Genomic DNA, 21,180 nt, shown 5'->3' on the forward strand with positions numbered 1-21,180 from the left:
AACTCACTGCATCTAGACTGTGTGCCAAACACCTGACGAATATTCTCTCTTACTCACCCCCAAGTTACAGTAATCCTATTTTTTTATTTAAGGGGAAGGTGACTGAGGCATGGAGAGTCCAAAAAACAGGAGGTGGAGGTACTATTTTAACCCTGGTTTTAGCCTAGATTTGACGAATATAAAGTTCTTGCTCTCAACCAACCAGCTAGATTTCTCGGAAACCTGGCTGTGGCCGCTCAGATTGGGTGTGACCCTGGGCCCTCACTTATATTTCAGCCACTCACAAGAATATGCTTCCAGGCTCCCCTGCCTCAGCACTGCTGCTGAGATGGGTCTCTCCATGGCCACCTCAAAGCCTGACTTGACAAGTGACCTTGATTGTGGTTTAATGAGTGACTCTTAACCAATAGAAGTTTCTCACTTTCCAGCACAGAGAAGTGCAATGCTGACTTCCAAGGGAACTGACCCACTCGTGGGTAGGTAGGCCCTTCTTCCATCTTTGCTTCACTCCGAAGACCTAGAAATCCGCTGCTTTGAAATCGATGCTGAGGGTTACCTGTGACTGAGGCTTGTGATTTCATTTGACCTGATGTCTGCTGGATGCACCTAATTAAAGAACATGTCTTTCCTATGACTCAAAGGAGAAATGCAGACATAGCCACATGACAGCTGTGCCACCTTTCGGCTTAGGTAGTTTTTCTTGATTAGTGCTTCTCAACTTCTAGGGTCCTCAATGCCTATTAGCAATTTTTTTTTTTACCAACTGAATCCCTGAAAACTTCCTGTATTGATTATTGTACATCATGGACTCCTTTGATGTTGTTTCTTTTCACCTGGCTCTGGTTATATCATAGTTCCTGAAATGTTCTTTCCTTTTCATATTTGACTTTTGTTATTTTTAGTTATCCGCTTTGAGATAGCTTTGATGTCCTGTACTTTCAGTGGCACTCCTTCTCACAAGACTGGCTCAGTAGAAATGATTTGTCATCAGTGTCAATAATGGAAAATCTGTGGGCCTTGGAGCTCCAGGACTAGAAACTCTGTAACAATGTGCTGTTACAGTTGATGTCTGAGATGCATTGTGACTGATGGGAGCCTGCATCCTGCGTCCCAATTAGACAACCAATAAGGAGATTTGTGTGCATGTCCTACTTTTTTCTGGCCTTGTAGCTTTCAATGTGCTTTTAAAATTCTTTCTTTATCTGGATTTGTACAGAAACCTAAGGACAATGCCCTGTATTTTTTCCATTGGTTTTCTATCACGCCCATTAATTTTCAATTGGAAAGCACACTGTGAAAGTTGCAGCATTCACTGAGTGCTCTTATAGAATTGCTTCAGTTTTAATGAAGATTCAGAGCTTTTAGGTTTGCCTGAAGCAGATTGATATGTAACCTCTTTTTCTTTTAATCCCAGCACATTGTCAACTCAAAGCAGCTATTGATTTTGCAGAACAGCATGTCCCCTTCCATCTCACCCAAGCGCTTCCTCATCTGATGCCACAATGCTCCATTTAAAATCCCATTTGGCTGTATGAGAGTAGCCTTGGCTGGTGGGACTGAAGTCTTAATGACACGTTGATGATTACAGGATCATGCTTCATTTTTATGCTACCAGATGGTTTCTGATGGCACAGATCGGAGTGAAGGTACCAGGTCTAATTCATTAGTAAGGTGTTGTTGCTTTTAGGTTCCATAAGCCCAACTATTAATAAAAGTAGATCTGAACTAAGGCGTTTCTAGTGCCTGGTGATATGATTTTGGGAAGGCTCTCCTTTATCTATCACCCCATAAAAATACCTTTCTTCCCAGGTCTCTAATACCTAAAAGTTTGTCTCTGTGGTTTTATTCCTTTAAATTAGGAACTGTCCTTTGTAATAAAACCTTTGTGTTAGTTAGTTACTGCTGTGTAACAAACCACTCCCACACCTGATGGCATCAGACAACCATTTATTGTTTACAATTCTGTGGGTTGCTGATTTGGGAAGGGCTTAGCTGGGATGTCTCCTTCCTGCTCCATGTGCTCACTCATGCTTTTGCGGTCAGCTGGCAAGTCAGCTGGGCACTGGCTGGTCCTGGGTGACCTTGCTCACATGACTGGAGTGATGGGGGCAACTGTGCCACGTGTCTCTCGCTGTCTGGCAGACCAGTCTGGGCTGCTTCACGTGATGGCCCAATATGCATGCACTTTGCAAAGCTTCTCCTATTGTGTTTCCTGATGTCCCATTGGCATAAGCAAGTCGCAGGGTAAAGCTTACAGGCTCTATTTCTTGATGTAAGAGCTGTAAAGAATTTGTGACCATTTTTTTTCAATCTAACACAACCTTAAACCTAAATATGTGAAGAATATATATATGTATATACATGTATATATTTATATACGTAAAAATATTCTCTATTTATGAAAGAGCAAATTTGAGGAAAAAGAAAGTTGAAAAACAAAAACAGTATGTGTATAGTCTTTGGTTACTTGGAGAGATGAGGCCCTCTTGAATTTGCCTGCTCAAGTGATAAGGAATGTCTAGGAGACAACTTTTTTCCTTACCTCATAATTCTATATTGAATGAGCCTTGTTCCTAGCTTTGTTTCAAAACAGTTTCATTTTTCAAATTGGATTATTGGTATACATATTCTCTTAGGACATTAAGTCACCAAATAAAAACAGACTTTTGATTCTCACTGCTTTTTGACTTCTTGAGTGAACAAATGTTTTGTTTTAGGCATCCTTATTTCAATAGAGGCAGCTGGATCACGATTCGTGGTTTATTAATATAATTGAGTTGCAACTGCAGTTTATTTACATTCTGAAATCTTCTTTGTGGTGCAGTTGCCTCGAGGCACAGCTCTGGTGGTTAAATTTCTCCATGAAGTTATGTAGCTGAAGACCTGACTGTAAGAGTCAGCTTCAGCACTTGTGAGTTTACAGCCCTTCGAGATGATGGCCAAGAGGGAGGTTTGTGTTTCTAAAACTGTTTGTGAATGACTATGAGAAATTTCCTTGGTGTAACAATTTTTGGGACTCAGCTTATCTACCTGAGAATGGCAATGACTAATAAGAAGTTTAGAGGATTGCACATTTGAGTTGTGCCTGCGAATTCCTCTAGTGATATGAGAGTTAAATATGTCCAGGAAAAAAAAATCATGTTCTGCATTGTGAATTCCATATACCAAAGGTTTCTGGAATAATCCCAATCACAGCGTTTTTTTTTTTTTCTATCACACGAATACTTTGGTACCAAACTATATATCTGCAAGTCTACCAGAAATAGCACAACTTTGTCAGACTATGTTTCCCATTTTTTGGTAAAAATTATCACCTTAGATTTTCTTTCATTTTCTGACATTCCTTTCAGCAAAAATGTTGTTCCCCCCAAGTCAAGGAAGCTGGATAGGAGATGTGGGAAAAATTGTGCTCACTAATATGACTTTGACCTTGTCTCTCCTCCCTGATTAGGTATGTATGACTCCCAGTCATACAGGGAGGAGTTATAAAATGTGGGGCCACTTCTATATCCTTATTCCCTTCCCTCATTTTGGCCTTCCTTTTCAAATTCGGCATTTGAAAAGATATTCCTTTCTTACTCCATTAATATTCCTTTCCTCCCTTAAGTAAATCTTGATAGGAGTGTAGTTTCATTGAGTCCAGGTGTCTATGGGCGGTAGATCATTTGACTGTATGTTTCACTGTTGGTTTATTTATATGTCAGTGACTGCTACCTGTTCTGACCATGTGTTTTATGGTTGCTTTAGTTACACGGTTAGGCAAAGCCATAGCTATTAAAGTACATAAGCATGAAATATGTAGCACTTACCATAGACAATCCCCCATTTCCCTGCATTTTTGAGTCAGAAATTGTGGGAGATATTGTTTACTTTGCTATTCTATAGCTTCGTGGTTCTCAAATCCGAGACACAGGTAGGGGACTTGTTAAATCACTGAGATCTGGGCTACCCCCTCAGAGTTTCTGATTCAGCAGGTCTTGAGTGGGGCCTGAGAACTTGCATTTCTAACAAGTTCTCAGGGGAAGTTGATGCTGCTGGTCTCGGGACCACATTCCGAGAACCACTGATGTGGTGTGATGAATGCAGACACCTCAAAATAGTATAAGTAAGAGGTAAATTAAAATGAAATTTAATCAATTGTGAAACAAAACAAATTAAATATTTAAAAAACTTTTCTGTACTTTTTAACCTTTTAAAATTTCTCTTTGTTAATATACATACTTGCATAAAAATAGCCCTCTGGGTCTTATTTTCTCTCCAGAGTTCTGTAATGGAGGCTTAATGTTTGATTTTGCCCACCACTCACTTGCTGCCTTGTTGGACCCGGTATCCATCTTGGTGCAATTCATGATGAAAAATGTCTGAAATGTGAGGGTTTGAGCCTAACTTTTCTTTTCCAAATCTCCTTATCTCAATTATAAACCAAGCCATATGTGTTTAAAAACGTGCTGGATAATCAATTGAGGGTATGGGATTATTTTATTACAGTGCTTTACCTATAGTTTATATATAAACACACATACCACAACAATCTCTAACATCAAGTTGTGAAATATTATTTTGTCATTAATCTTTAATCTTGGTGCTTTAATCATGGTATTACAAGCATTTGCATTAAAAAATAATTTTTATAGGGTATTGGTAAGAAAAGTAGGCCACTTTCTAATGGAAAATTTAAACTGTAGATACTATATGTTTAGAGGATGTGTTGGTGCATTTGTTTGTAAACTGTAAAGAAATATTTGAATGTTAAATTTTATTATTCAAGGGGATGGTATTTCTTTAAATATTATCTGGCAGATTGATTTGCATCCCTCTGTGCTGTTTTCTTTTGTAAAAGACATCTTTTTATAGTTCCTCTTTTGTTAAACTCCTGAGTAACTTTTTTTTCCTTATAGCTGGTATAGATCATAAGTAGAATCTACCCTCTAGTGGCCAAAAGCAACATGAGAAAAAGACGTAAGACAAAGCTAAAAAATTATGAAGAGATGGATTCTTTTTTCATGTGACTAGTTTGTAACTTAATTCTGAAGGCAGTTCCAAGAGAAGACTTTTAGAAATGTATAGATCAACATGGTTAAAAAAAATTCCCCAAATGATGGACAAGTTTAAGGTCAAATGCCTTTAGACATGCAAGTGCTTCTGCTAAAGCAGGTTCACTGTTGAGTCCTCTTGACTTCTGACGCCTTCATGAACACAGTCACAATTCCACTGTCATCTACTATAGAGCCTCTCATTTGTTCTTAAATGATTTTTTGAAGAAGAATTCTAACTAGTTGTAAGGATGTAACTCAGAATAGTGGTTGTTTGCTTTTCTACCCTATATTTAGGAAGTTTTCTTCCTAATATGAATTAGTTATAATTTATATCCTTAATAAATCTAGAGAAGTTTCAGGATTTTTAATATCTTCAAAGTTTTTCTTTTCTACATATTAAAAGGTATACTTGTTTTAAAAAGCATTTTCTCTGTTAGTACATCTTATTATGATAGCTATTTTTGTTTCTTAAAAAGTCTTCTCTAATAAAACTAGTCTTTCCCCTTTATAGACTATAAGAATTGCCCTCATGTCCCCTCCTAAAAAAATTCTTAATAAAGTTAGACTTTTTCTAATCTTACTTGTTTTCTTACCGTCCAATCAAATATTAGACATAGAACATAGTTATGATTTCCCTCATAATCGGCAACATAATTGTGGAGTTGTGACACTAGAAAGAAAATACCCATAAAGCATGGATGATATTATCCCTTTTATTACACAAATAACATATTTCCATTGTGGAAAATTAGAAAACATGAATATACATATTTAAATTTATAAAATAATCCTTTAACAAAACTGTTGTCAATTTTGGAAAATATTTTCCCAGGCATTTTGATTCATATTTGTATAAAACAGACATTTGTAAAGAAAAGAACTCATCTGTATTTATGTATGCAAAGGTTATTCTGCCCTCTGCTTCCATTTTTCTAGCAAATTCAATTCACCCAATTTGATCAAGTGTCTTCTATATTCATCAACCTGCAGGCTAAGGAATGGGTAGGAGAACAGACTATTGTAAAACAAATAGTACAGAATTGGGGATCAAATATTGATCAGTGAGTCAAAGTTTTACTGCCAAGTAGGAAACCAGATCCAGCCCAGAGGTTAGTCTCGGGGATGAGGCTACAGAAAGGGCAGGTTTTTAAAAAGCCAAGCATAGACAGGCTATTTTGTATTAGAAAAATCCAGGTCGTTTAGCTACTGGCAAGTGAAATCTGGGCTAATTAACCAGGCACTATGGACGTGCGGGGCTGGTGCTGTTTGTGTTTCTCCAGTAAGTAACTGGTCTCTGCTGTGCACATGAAACAGTGGCTCAGGGCAGTGGCATCCTTCGGGGCTGTGATGCTCAGGGCCTTTGGTGTCTGTGCTGCAAGCACCTATTTCAGAAGTTTGGGACCCACATTGTCTTTTTAAATCGTGTTTGTGTTGCAACGTGATCACATGTTGTATTTATTAGGTGCTTATTATGTGCCTGGTGTTGTGCTAGACGCTGTCCTGGTGTCACCACCTCACATGCATATTCCCCTGAGGGAGGAGCAAGAGCCCCTTCTTTCATAAGTGCCTTTCGTTGCCACAAGTGGCCACGTCACCTTGATGGAAGATGTGACACACTAGCATTGGGCTGCAGCTGGACACCTGGTGGTCCAGAACTGCCCACCTAGACACCATCAGTACTGGACTACAGAAAGTATTTAATGAAAAGAAAATGGTGTCAAATACATTTTATTTTCATAAAGGGTAACTCGGGGAGCAAGAATCCTGCAGTCTCTCAAACTATCAAATTATACTCCCCCCCCACGATGGCCCCACCATCTTGGTGACCCTCCAAGGGCAGTGCCCAGGGTTATCACACCAGACAGGACATGACTCTGCAGGGGACCCACAACATTCCTGGCGGAGACCCTGCTCTCTGCCCATTGTAACTCTGTCACGTTCTGGACCAGTTTCTCTTTCTATCTTTTGTGGATTTTCTTTCTGTGTGTCTTTTTTTTTTTTTTTTTCTGTTTCCATCTTGACACCTCTGGTTCTCTGTCTGCCTCTTCCTCTCTCTCTTTCTCCCATGCTCTCCCCTCTCTCTCTGCTCTCTCTCCCCTCCCTCCACCTTTGACTTCTCGTGTGGGCTTACAGCCTTACATATAACCTTTCTTTTTTAACTACAGCACAGTTGATCTCCAGTGCTTGGCAATGTAGTCAGAATCCGGCAAATACTCATTAAAATGGACTGATGCTTTTTTCTTCAAATCACTTCTGTTTTCCTGGGAGAAGCTGTCAATTCCTTTTGTTCAGTTAAGGTCTCCTTCTAGAAGCGATTCCACACCCCTTTCTACTCTATGTCCCCAGCCCAGCCCCATCCTACTGAGATTCTGTTGTACTTGCAAGTGCCCAGAAGAGAAATTGGCCCATACAAGGAAACTCAATAAGTGTCAATTCCTCCAATCCTCTGAAAGGAAAGTGCAGTATCTCTGTATAAAACAAGCCAGAACCTGGACCGCCCGCGCCTCCACCTCTCCCTCCTTCTGACCACTCACGTCCTAGTCATTACCAAGTGTTTCTGGCTGCTTTGTAAGTGGCTCTTGAGCTGTATATTCCAGCTGGCCCTGCCACCACCCTCATGCCAGCATGATTTCCCAGGACAATCGCAGCAGTGTCATCACATGTTGATTCTTGCAGGTCCTACCTCCAGTCTCCAAAAGGTGATCTGGATTGATCTTTCTGAAATACAAATCTGGTTTTGTATCACACCGCGCCCCCCCCCCATTAGAGGCACCAACAGGCCTGGCACCTGCCTGCTCTTCTTTCTCCCCTGCCTGTGCTTCGGGAGGCCCTGGCCTTTCTCCAGAACAAGCTGTGTGCTGTGGTCCCCCCACTGTGGGTCTTTTGCTTTTCCTGCTTGACTTTTTCCATTGCTCCTCTGCACACTCTCAGCTTGCTGTCCCCTGCTCAGGGCAGCCTCTTGAGGGCATGGCTGGCTCTCTTGCTTTTCTCCCCACCCGGAACTCCAGTCCCCTTGTAGCTCACACTGTCCCAGTTATGATTTTCTGTCAATTTGGACGATTGGTTGATGTCAGTTGTTGTGAGTGCCCCGGCAGAGGCATCATGTCTGTTTTTGCCACCATATAGCCCCGGTAACTGGCACAGTACCTGACACATAGTGGGCAGTTAATAACTATTTGCTGACTTAAAGAATGAATCGATCAAGGAGGCAAACATGAGACATAGAGAATCGCCAGCCTTCCCCAAGCAGAAGGTGGCGAGTCTCTGAGACCGTAGGAAACACAAACTCCTAGCATGAACAGTTAGGGTGTGATGTAGAGCTGGCTCTTCACTGTCCCTCGTCTCAGAAGCCCAGAGAGGGAGGTGGGAATTTATAGATGGCACAGTCACATATAAATAATAGGGAACTTTTATAGTCTAAAACTTTAATTTCGCTTCTATCTTCAGTCTTTCCAATTTAATGTTTATAAGAACCACAGCAAATGGAAACATTGACTGCTTTGGGTCTTTTGACATCTGTTCATATTTTCTCTCCTGGCCAAGGAGTCATGAGCAATAAAAGGATAAGAAATTAAGGAGTAAAAGAAATGAGCACCTTCTGCAGCCGCGGTCCACATACCCGGGAATGCTCTGTGTTTACTTACACAACTGCCTCCATGTACACAAATATTGCTCGCTTTACTGTGTGCATGTGTGTGTGTGTAACAGGAGTGTGATAACTCAGGTAGCAACATCTGCAGTTTCTTCTGAAACAAGAGCGTCTGAATGCTTAATAGGATCAATGTGAGCAGGGATGCTTGCCTATATATTTTTTCTGTTCTAAAATCAATTTCTATTGTGGACCCGCCAGCAAAGAGAGAGACTGAGACACACACACACACACACACACACACACACACACACACACACACACACACACACACACACACACACACACAGAGTTTCCTTTGAAACAAAGCTCTGCACAGTAAAATGGACGCATTGTCTTACATTCCACGGCATCAAGGGGCTCTGTGACCACCAGTGAGTTTAGCTAGAATCCGAAAGCACACAGACAATCATGTTACTATAACAGGATTATTTTCTCCACATCTTTAACTACTATGGGCGAGGTGAAATATTTGATCTCCAGGGAACTGGCCTAGACTTGAATAAGGGAGTCCTGGGTGTTCACATTTTATCCACTCATACTGAAAAGAGGGAAAACATCCTTTGAGTTGCAACACACCCTTAAAGGAACTGCTCCCCACATCCCACACTTACTTCAGCCTGACTGTAATGTTAAAAAAAACAAACAAATCCCAAACACTCTGAATTCGCTGTCGCCCTGGTGCAGACTGCACGGGGCAGGCAGCAGCCCTCGTCCTGCCTGTGCTGAGCACGACGCCCTGGTTTCGAGGTTTTGGTCCTGCTAGGCCTCCTTTTCTGAGGGAGCAGGAAGCACAAACAGCCCTCCGGAGGCTACGCAGACGATGAGGTGCGGGGAATTTGTTGCACAAAGTGTGAAAGCCATCTGGCGACAGCCAGAGTCTTGCAGTTTTGGCTTTTTCGGAGTGTGACGATGACAGGACGGATGAGGGAGGAAAGAGCTCCCCTGAGTGAACACAGTGGGGGGCAGAGCTGGTGGGTCTCACGTCGACATTTAAGTGATGTTGTCTTGAGACGGGTGTTGAGAGAGGAGGCGATGGACAAGGCAGTGGAAGGCCCTGCCTTTCCCCGGGGAGATGAAATCCAGGGCCTCTGTACCCCTGGAGGCAGCCAGGTGCCGTGTTCCGGAGCAGCCCTGACTCTGGGGCAGAGTCCTGGCTCCACCAGGCCTCCACTGAGCTAGCCAGTCCTGTCGGGCTGTGGACTTTTCGTCTGCAAAGTAGGAATAGCAGCTCCGCCAGTTGGCTTGTTAAAGGGAGTCTTAAAATAAGGACACAGAGGAGTCCCAGCCTAAGAGCAGAACGTTCATCAGGGTTCTCAGTAGCTCAAAACTCACCAGGCAGGTAGGTGCCTCTCCTTGCTCCTCTTTATCCCGTTCGTTTGGTGTGACCCAGCCCCCGATGAACCAGTGCCTGGTTTTTTCTGTGGGACAGGGCTGGAGAGGGTCGCCCCACGGGCTGAGCTGACTTCAGTCCCACAATGGCAGACGGTCCCCTCACTGCTGCCCAGAAATGGTTTTTCTCTGATAAATTAACTCTCATTCTTCACATCAACAACTTGAAACCAGTGTGTCCTCAAATCTCAAGTTGCTCTCATCTTATAAAAAGGATCGAGGATCCCTTTCACGAAAGGGATTTTTGTCTTCTAGGAGACGTACGACAACAATGGGAGACGTTTTTATCATCCAGCTGGGAAGGGTGGTGTCGCTGGAACCCAGGGCATGGAGGGCGGGCTCGCTGCTCAGCATCCTGCAGCGCACAGGGCAGCTCCAACAACAGTGATCTGGCCCCAAATATCCATGGGGTCGTGGTTGAGAACTCATTCTAGGTGTTAGGGAGCGGATTATGTGCCCCCAGATCCATATGTTGAAGTTCTAACCTCCAGTGTCTTTGGAGATGGGCCCTTTAAAGCTGTGGTCCCCAACCCCAGTACTGGTCTGAGGTCTGTTAGGAACCAGGCTGCGTATCACTGCCTAAGCCCCTCCCCCAACGTCCATGGAAAAGATGTCTTCCGTGAAACTGGCCCCTGGTGCCAAAAAGGTTGGGGACTGCTGCTTTAAAGAGGTAATTAAGGTTCAATGAGGTCATAAGGGTGGGGCTCCGGCAAGTAGCACTGGTGTCCTTACAAGAAGAGGAAACACTGGGAGTGCTCGCACAGAGAGAGAAGGCCACGTCAGGACACAACGAGAAGGCGGCCTCTGCCAGCCAAGGGGAGATGGCTCAGGAGAAACCAAACCTGCTGATGCTTTGATTTTGAACTTCCAGCCTCCAGAACTGTGAAAACACAAGTTTGTGTTGTTTAACGCTATGAGTCCGTGGCATTTTGTTATGGTAGCCTTAGCAAACGAACACACTAAGTGATGGGTTTTGGGGACAACACGGGAAAGTAGGAAGCTCATGCAGGATCCACGATGCGGCCTTGGGCAAATTTCTTTACCTCTCTGACTCTTACTTCCTTGTCTATAAATTGGGACTAGTCATGCCCCTCGCTTTGGGTTTTCACGAGAATTAAACAAGTTAACACACACAAAGGGCCTGACACAAAGCAGCTGCCACAAACTTGCTACTAGACTGGAAGCTCCTCGCAGAAGGAGACCCTGTTATTCAGCTTTGTTCTCGGGGCACCCAGGAGCTCCTGGAACACCATAGGCACATTTTAGAGTGTGTTGAATTAATTAATAGCACTTCGGGAGCTATTGTTTGTGCAGCTTTTCCGTAACAGATGCTGCAGGCACAGCTGTGAACACTGTAGTTGCAGCCTCTACCTTCAAGCTTATATTCCGGAGGAGGGAGAGAAATGACAATCAAGTAAAGAACTGAGCCAAAAATAGGAAATCAACCGAGTGTTGTGATGAGAAACTGGTGCAAAGAGCTGCTTCCCACAGCATTGTCAGAAAACTATCTAAAGAAGTGAATTTTGTTTTTCTTCCTTCCTTCCTCTCTTCCTTTTTTTTTCTGTTACAAGTGTTCTTTATGGGTAACTTAAAGTTCACTAGAGCTGTTGCTCTTGTGAAATAATTTTCCAAAATGATGAACAACTCTTAGTACAATCTTCTCTCGATTTATCCAGTAGCACATTCCAGGAAAACTCAGTATATCTTAAAACTGTGCTGCACATGTAAGGCAGTTAGGTTTTAGTCTTGGAAAGTTATAAACAGGGTTTTCAGCTACATAATTGCCCAGTGGGACAATGCAAAGTTGTGAAGAATGATGAACCATTCTTTGTGGTGCAGGAATATCCTGCACATTGAAAGATGTTTCATATCTTTGACCTCCCCCCGAGACTAAATTCCAGTAGAATCTTCTAATCATTGTGGTAAGAACTCTTCCCACCTCCAATTTCTAAAATATCCTGTAAGAGACAGTACAACTCCCATTAAGACCCATGGTTTTGAGGATCTGCTGTGATCTCCTAATCTTCTAATCCAGTTGTCATTCTCATTATTTGGAGCCTTTGACACTAACCAGCCTTCCTTGACTTCCTTTCCTCCCCTGGGTTCCGTGACACTGCGGGCCTTGGGCTTTTCTCCTCTTTTTCACCCAATCCCCGTCCAGTGTCCTGATCTGGCTCCTTGTTCTTCACCTGCCCACCTGTGCGGATCTGACCTCGGTCCCTTCTCTTTTCCCTTCTAGTCCTTTCTTTGATGAAAACTTTAGTACCACCTCCAGGCAACTAGTTCCCAAAGGGCTCTTTTTTTGCCCTTCGCACCCATGCTTCCAACTGCCAGCTGGACCTCTCAGAGTGAGCCCAAGTTAACCATGCCCAAAGTTAAACTGGTCTTCCTCCTCTAAGCCTGTTTTTCCTTTGGCCGTATCTCTTTGTGTCAGTGACATTGTCCACTCACTCAGCTAAACATGGCAGCCATCTCAATGGCTCCTTCTCGCTCCCTGCATCTGGTTGGTTTCTAGGCTGTGTCAATTCTTAAAGAAGTGATTGGAGCTGATCATTCAGAAGCAAGTCATGCAAGAGCAGTGCTGATAAAATCAGTGCCCTGGAAGGGGCCATTCTGATCCCACCTTTCTCATCTTTTATTTTTTTTTTTAAATCTTTGGACTAGCCTAATTTTTTTTCAGATCCTGGGCATACTGCCCTGAGCTAATTTGTTTGCCCGAATTAATTATCAGCAGGGGGTGACAGCCTCATTTTCACAGAAGCCTTCTCTTTTGGAAGGAATGCCTTTTTATTCAAACAGTCCGATTTAGGTTCCTTGGCACTGAGTGTAAAGGGTGCCTTGACATTTCCATAAAGACATTTAAATGTTACCATCTCTGAAGAAACAGTTTTAGAATACGAAACCTTTATCTTTTTTCCCCCAGGGAAGAAAAACATCACCAGCTTAATTATCTCTGTAAAATAACTTCCTCATTTGCTTTTTGTGGTGCTGGTGGAAAAAGATAATGATACTGTTTTCAAAAAATGAAAACAATTATAGGTGATGTCATGAAACTTGCTTTTGATTTTTGCCTATTTAAATAACACCTCAATTTAGAGGTCAAAGATGCATGTAGTGTTATATATCATCTTTCTCTGTTAATTGTTAAAAGATCTGCTAGGAGAGCAAATACAATTGAAAAGATTCTGCTGGTAATTGTTACTCCACACTAACCTCAAAAAGATTCTTATAATTAGGAGAAAAAGCCAAAAGACACTTAACTTTCTCTCTATATAAATAAATTTATTGTGACAAAAAAAATATAACTTGAAATCTACCTTCTTAACAAATTTTTAAGTGCAATGTTGTTTACCATATGCACACTGTTGTAGAGCAGATATTTAGAACTTATTCATCTTGCATAATTGAAACTTCTTCCCATTGAACAGCAGCTCCTCATTTCTCCCTCCCTGCAGACCCTGGGCAACCATTATTCTACTTTCTTCTTCTATGAGTTTGACTACAGGGTGTCCCAAAAGTCACCATACATAGGGAAAATGGAAAATTGTAGCTAAATGTACCTTAGTCACCTATGTATGGCAACTTTTGTGACACCCTGTATTTTGAACACCTCATATAAGTAGAATCATGCAGTATTTGTCCTTCTGTGACTGGCTTATTTTACCCAGCAAAACGTCCTGAAGACTCATCCATGTTGTAGCAAATGACAGGATTTCCTTCATTTTTAAGGCTGTAAAATATTCCACTGTGTGTAGGTCACACATTTTCTTATCCATTCATATGTCGATGAACATTTAGTTTGTTTCCATCTCTTGGCTATTGTGAATAATGTTGCATTGAACATGAAAGTGGTAATATTCGAGATCCTATTTTCAATTCTTTTGGATAAATATTCAGAAGTGGGGTTGCTGAATCATTTGATAGTTCTATTGTTAATTTTTTGAGGAACCTCTGTCTCCCATAGCCGCTGCACCATTTCACATTCCCACCAATAGTGCACAAGGGATCCAATTTCTCTATATCCTTGCCAACACTTGATATTTTCTGGGTTTGGGGTTTTTTTTGTTTGTTTTTTAGTAATTTAACAGGTATGATGTGATATCTCATTGTAGTTTCAGTTGGCATCTCCTGATGATTAGTGATGTTGATTAATGATGTTATTTTCATATACCTGTTGGCCATTTGAATTGTCTTACACCATACATGAAAACCAACTCAAAATAGATTAAAAACTTAAGTGTAAGACCTGAAACTATGAAACTTCTAGTAGAAAACATAGGGGAAAAACTTCATAACGTTGGTCTTAGCAATGATTTCTTAGCTATGACATCAAAAACACAGGCAACAAAAGCAAAAACATAAAAGTAGCCCCACATCAAACTAAAAAGCTTCTGTGCAGCAAAGGAAACAATCCAAGAATGAAAAGGCAACCTGTGGAATGGGAGAAGATATTTGCAAACCATATATTTGATAAGGGGTTAATACCCAAAACTCTTGTAAAAAGAAAGATTGCTCTATTTATTCTAGCTCAGGACTCATCAAACTTGTTCTGTAAACGGCCAGACAGTAAATGTTCAGGTTTTGCAGGCCATGGGGTCTCTGTTGCACCTCCTCAGTCCACTGTTGTAGTGTGTAAGTAGCCATAGACAATATGCAAATAGATGGGTGTGGCTGTGTCCCAATAAAACTTTATGTACAAAAATAGACTGGGATGCATTTGGTCTGTGACCAAGTTTGCTGACCTCTGAGCTAGAGCAGAGTTTACTGACCTGGCTATAGTGGCACTTTTTGCTGGATAGTTTTTTATCGTGGAGCTGTCCTGGGCATTGCAGGATGCTTAGCAGTAGACATTGGATGCCAGTAGCAACCCCTTCCCCCCCTCTTTGGTTGTCACCTCCTCTTGTGACAACCAAAAATGTCTCCAAACATTTCCAAATGTCCTCTGGGGGACAAAATTGCTGCTAGTTGGAACCTCTTATCTAAATGATTGAAATCATCTAATCTAGTAATAGGAAATATTTCCCTAAAAGTACAAAAAGTAGGGTCAGATTGAAGAGTTGAAAATCATGATATATTTGTCTTAGGTAGGTCAGGTTCTCCTCAAAGGGGCCATTATCACAACCTCGATTTGGAAAGCAGTTCAAAACCAACTGAAATGGCAACATCCTTGAAAAGTGCCCTGTTAATGATGCAAATATGAACGTAGCCTACTTTTGTGATGGGCACAAGGAACAAAACAGTTCAACAGTGTTGGCATGTTCTAGTGGGACTTTCTGAGGCTGAGAGTTGGCTGTGAGTTGGAAAGGCTGGGGAAAGCTAGTAGTTCTAATTCTTACTTGGGCAAGTGTTTATTTTTTCTGTTTATCTTCATTCAGAACTAACACAGGGCGATTTTTGAAAGCGCTCATATGTTTTTCATTGTTTGGACAGGGCCAGAGAAAAATGGCCTGATTTCACTGCAAATTGGCAGTAACACATGTTTTTCAAAGTTGAAAACAGCGTAACACTCACGAGTGAATCTCAAAGAATGTTGTCTTCTTGTCCTTTAGAATAAACACCTGTTTTGCAAATGGCAGGGTAAAAGCTATCTTTACCAAGAAATTGTTGTTTTCTTTTTTCTTCATTTGTATAATTATATTTTTAATAAACAAAAAATTTAAGTAGAATTTAAAATATTATAATTTATAGCATCAGGAATTTCAGTTAAGCCCTTTGAACTAATTTTCTTTTCTGACTTGAAAAGCAAAAAAGAAATACGTTAATGCTTTTCTTCTTTAATAAAATTTTCTTCAGTGAGATGTATTTTTCTAATTGATATGAAGGAAAAGTATGGTTCTTATGCGCGGAAGGAGCTGTTTGCTGCTCCCTGGCCATAAACGCTGCCGCGCTCCCTGTGTCCAGTGGCCACAGCAGGCACACGCAGTGACCAGGCCTCCCCGACAAGAACTGCTGGACACAGAATGATGAGACCGTCTGGTGGATAAATGGGATAAACTCCTTTTATACTTGGGATCATGAAAAAGTGTGGTAAGAACAGGCTCTTTCTTCATAGCCTGCCCTCAATCCAGGTTTCAAGTTTTCCCCAAGAGACCCGGCTCCTGAAATCCCGTCTTCCTGTGCCATACTTTCCAATGAGTATCCAGCCGCCTTCCTTGCGGGCAGGTCAGTGTGGGTTTTAAACGGGACGCATTTCACAGCAGGCCTTTCTGTCTGTCCCGCAGGCTACCACGGCCTCTACTGCGAAGAGGAGTACAACGAGTGCCTGTCCGCTCCTTGCCTGAATGCTGCCACCTGCAGGGACCTGGTGAACGGCTATGAGTGTGTGTGCCTGGCGGAGTACAAAGGTGAGAGAGGCTGCCTGGCCTTCCTGTGCCAGAGTGGCTCTAAATGACATCATGGATTTCTCAAATGTATAAACCTCTAATTGGAGCACGAATTTGTTTAGAATAAAAGTCAAACGCTGAAGCTGGGATGATTAATGGGTCCAAGGAGACCAATTTGCCAGTCTCAGGTTTCCTCCAGATAGATTGAAAAATTTCTCTCCTGCCCTTTCCCTCTTCTCGTACCCTCACTCTCCTCTCTGTTGAATGTGTAAGAAGCTGGAAACAGAAAGCGATATGAAGGTGGACTGTCAGACATAGGGCAGGGCCGTGGCTGCGGCAGATGTGGGAGAGGACAGCCTGGTGGCCTGTAAAGCTTGCCATGCAAGGATAGGATGCCACGCTTCCTGGGGGAGGAGGCAGGTGCAGTCTCACGTGGTGCTAAATAAGTTAGCTCTCATTAAATGGCTCTGTTGGGAGGGAAATGTTAGTTCATTTGGATGGACATGCGTCAGTGTCACTCTGGAAAAACAGCTGACGTTGACAGAGTCTTTATATCGTGCAGACCCTGTCCTCCCCCCTAATGTGCATTAGCTCGTTAAATGCTCCCAGCAACCCCACGAGGTGGACGGTAGCGCTGTCCCTCACAGCCTGCTCAGCACAGCTCCTAAGGCCCTTTCTCCCTGCTTCTCCGTTGGCCTCTGGCCATGATTCGTGGATGGTGTGGCTTCATCAAGCCCAGTCACCCTCCATGGTACTCACGTGCCAAGAGAGTCTGCTTATCAGCTGGCACACACATTTCTCTAAGCCCTAAATTCAGGGCTGAGTTGAGATTTTGTAATGTTTTTGTGGGCTCTATTTATAGCCATTTCACTTAACCTCTTGTTCCCATCATTGCCTACTTGATACCATCCGCCTGCCTGGTGACCTTGCATTGTGACCGCTGTGGCTTCTCTTTGGATACACCCACCTTTATTTGGTGACCTTTTGGACAAGTTTTGAGGCCTTACAGGCTACACTGAGGAACTTGATCAACCCCTGGAAGGAAGGGCTGACGCCAGGCCAAGTCTCTCCTTTATGCCCAGCAGCTCTGGTGCTTCTTTTGGACTGTGCTGCTCATTTAGAACAACTAAACTCCACCGATTTCCACGAGGGCATGAGAGCTGGCTTCATCCAGCCAGACGTGCTGGCTTCATCCTTGTGGTTTCTCAGTTCCGGGTCTGTCAGAGGATTGAGAAATAGGGAGTTCATTCAATTCTGGAAGGAAGAATAAAGGAGCAACGAATCAGGAGCCTGGGCAGCTTATCCTGATCGTGCCACTGGCTTCCTGCTGAGCCTGGGCAGGTCTCTCAAACTGACTGTCTTACATGTTCTCTGTGAAGGACAATGATGCTTACAGAGATTTTGAGATTTGTTCAATAACAGAATTAGTAATGGCAATTGTGCTTCAAAAAATTAAAAATGCCAAAATTCTTTATCATAAATTTTATGAAGCAGATTTCATCTTTATAAATGACAAAATGATTAGCCGGATATATCCTGAATAATGCCTCTTACTTTCTATCTTTGAACCTTTGCTCCTGCTATCATTACTAAGAAATAAAAAATACCATTGCAGATGACTCACTAATGTCTTTGCAAATTCATAAGACTGTGATCCTAGCCTTTTTCCATTTTCTTCCCTTTTTCTCAATGGGTCTTTCAAAATTTTGCTACTTCCCCCTAGCCCCATATTGAATCACTCACTCCTAGAATATAACTGACTTCATCTCCATCTTCATGGGATAAAAAAAAGGAGTTATCATTTATAGACATCTTTGAATTTATCTAATTTTTTACACCCTGAAGCAGTGGTTCTTAAACATGAACATGCATCAGAATCTCTTGGTAGGCTTTTTAAAACACAGATTACTGGGGCCCACCCTAACAGTTTCTAATTCACTAGGTCTGAGGTGGGACCCAGGAATCTGAATTTCTGGTAAGTTCTCAGATAATACTGATGTGCTGTCCATGGGCCACCCTTTGAGAACTCTTGTCCTACAAACTTATTTTCAATCACAGCCACTGCAGCTTTATTCTCTTCTGTAATAGCTGATCGTGTTCTCCCCATCCTACTCAAAGCTAATCCTTTCCTATATGCTCTCAATTCTCCACCCTCCATCTTTCTGAGACCTTTCTCTAGCCATTACCTTTCTCTCTGCATATCTCCAACCTCTTACTTTCTCCTTGCTCCTTTCCTTCACCACATAAATGTTTCTGCAACTCTTCTCTGAGAAAAAGAAGATTTTAGGAAGATGGCAGCCCACATCTACATTCAACATCCCTGATCCCTCCTGGCTCTCTGCTGGGGATGATCCAAGAATAGGGGATTTCAAACACATCTGAGGATTTGGGGGTCTCAAGAGAAGGGTGCAGGTATGGGGAGCCTTTGCTTACAGCAGGAGTAGGGAATGAGGGTTCCAGGCATTGAGCCCAAAGGACTCCCTTAGCATATGGAGAAGCAATACATGCTGTGAATGTGCTGTACGTGCCCTTAGGAGGCAGAGGGTCCTGCTAATCCCATGGGTACTGGCCACCCTCTAAGGGAATTGCACAGCTGGGCTGAGCTGGTCCTTTCATTTTTTTGTGGCCCTGAGAAAGCCAAACTGGGAGGTTTCCTTCTACCTTGTGCCTTAGTAGACGACCCAGTTGCCTGGCCCGTCCAGCCCTGGAGGGGGAATTTCTGGTGTTGTGTGTCTCTCCCCAGATTCCTACCTTCTAGCCCAGCCGGGACAGTGGGCCCATGCCAGCAACTCAAAGAGGCAGAAAAGTTTTAGGAAATAAAAATAAAATTGCAACAACAACTCTGAACATTCAAGAGAGGAAGTGAAAAAAGTAACATATACTACTCCAAATTGAATTTGGAACAGGAAAGGCAGAAGGGGGAGTGATCTCACTATAGACATGGAAATATGAGGAAATGGAAACCACGAGTGAAAAGATAGGAAATGCGGAGCAAAGAGCAGAGAGATCTGTTTCCGTCAGAGCAGTGAATGCTCCAGAAGAAGGAGCACATGGAAACACAACCAGAATCAACTAATTGCTAGAAGGAGCAATCTGTGAGCCGAAGAAAGTCTCACTTTCAAACAGAATGAGCTCGCAGGGCAGCAGAGGGATCAATGCAGGAGAGGATACACACTTTGAGCTTTCCTGGTAAAATTTCTAACTGCAAAGATAAAGAGAAAATTTTATAAGATTCTTCACGGGGAGTACAGGTTACATAAAAAAGAAAGAGCATCAAACCAGCTTTGTCCTGCTTGTCTCTGTAGTGAAGGGAAGCAATGGTTGAGTAGTGCTTCAGACTTTTAAGTGGAAAGGTCTGGGAGTAAAAGGATCATTTATATTTGAGGGCAAAAGACAGACATTGCTGCACATTCAAGGACACAGAAAGCATAACACCACACACCTTCTCTGAGAGAATCATTTTAAAAAGTGTGCTCACCAAATAGGAACTAAATCAGAATGAAGATACCTGGATGGGGAAGATGGAGAATGGGAAGGAAGGGTTGGGCAGACTTTGTTAAATGCAGGGATAAACATAAACAGATGACACTAATGTGACTGTGAATGGTAGTTTCATGGTGAAGGAATGTCTCTTGAAAAAAACAGGCATACCTGCCTTATGACTTATCCATTGCTGCATAACAAATTATTACATGTTAGTGGCTTAAAACAGCACCCTTTTATTATCCAGCAGTTTGTAGGTCCAGGAGTGCCTTGATGGATTCCCGGCTTGGGCTCTTACAACGCTGAAGCAAGGTGCTGGCTGGGCTGAGCTCTCCTCGGGGGCTCGAATAGTGAAGGAGCAACTTCCAAGTCCCCCCAGGTTATTGGCAGGGCTCACATCCTTGTGGCTGTAGAATTCGTGGCAGCCGACTGCTTGATGGCCAGCAACCCTGACGGAGCCCCCGCTGCCTCCCGTTTCTAACCTCAGGGCAGGCCTGGACCCTCTTCCTGGTCTCACCTGATTAGCTCGGGCTCTGGATGAACTCAAAGTGAACTGATTAGAGACCTTAATTACGTCTTTAAAAACCTCTCAACTGCCGTATGTTATTGGTTAGAAGCTCATACTAAGGGATGGGAATTACACACGGGTGTGACTCACTGAGGGGGTCACCCTATGGAGTGTCCAACGCTGCTGCTCTTAAGGAAAAATTTAAACAACCAAACTAGATTCATATTATTATCCACTCATATTATTTGAATTGGAAGAGGGTGGGGATAGGAGGCATTGGAAGGCACACACATGTGTTAAGCTTTCATCCCAATGGGCAGGTAAAATGTTTATTTAATTTTAGTGTATCTATGAAGACATTTAGGTTTAGGCTGCTGAGAACAGGAAGGAAAACCCCATCAATGTAGCAGTAAATGGTAGAACATCTAAGAGTGGTGGGGAGCTGGGGGGTTGGGGGGTGGGGAGGGCAGGTAGAAGGAACGAAAAGAGACAGAAGGAGCTAGATCCGGCTCTCCAGGGCAGAGGAAGAGTAAGGGGAGGGGAGAGCCACAAGACCCTGTGTTTTTCTCTCCTTAGGGGGATAGACAGTCTCCCCTCTTTGGAAGCATTTCTGCCAACATTTATTTAGATATAGCATATCTATATAAATTTAGGAAACTATCAGATGGGTAGGCATCAATTCCTAAACTAGTATGTATCTGGAGTTAGCACTTGGATAGGTAGTGTGTTATGCGTAGGGTTGACTTTAACTTTTTACTTTACATATGTAGTTTTTAAACGGTGATTTCT

At 42.6% G+C, this 21,180-nt stretch overlaps 1 protein-coding gene across 1 annotated transcript in view; it reads left to right on the forward strand.

Annotated features, from left to right (window-relative positions):
• Positions 1–21,180, forward strand: part of DNER (delta/notch like EGF repeat containing) — a 273,010-nt gene that overhangs the window by 218,311 nt on the left and 33,519 nt on the right. Inside the window, exon 9 of the mRNA XM_045559043.1 lies at positions 16,299–16,421. Within this exon, the coding sequence (XP_045414999.1) occupies positions 16,299–16,421 (123 nt within the window). The remainder of the gene's footprint in view (positions 1–16,298; positions 16,422–21,180) is intronic.

Source organism: Lemur catta, chromosome 8 (assembly GCF_020740605.2).
Source record: "Lemur catta isolate mLemCat1 chromosome 8, mLemCat1.pri, whole genome shotgun sequence".
NCBI classification, from domain to species: domain Eukaryota; kingdom Metazoa; phylum Chordata; class Mammalia; order Primates; family Lemuridae; genus Lemur; species Lemur catta.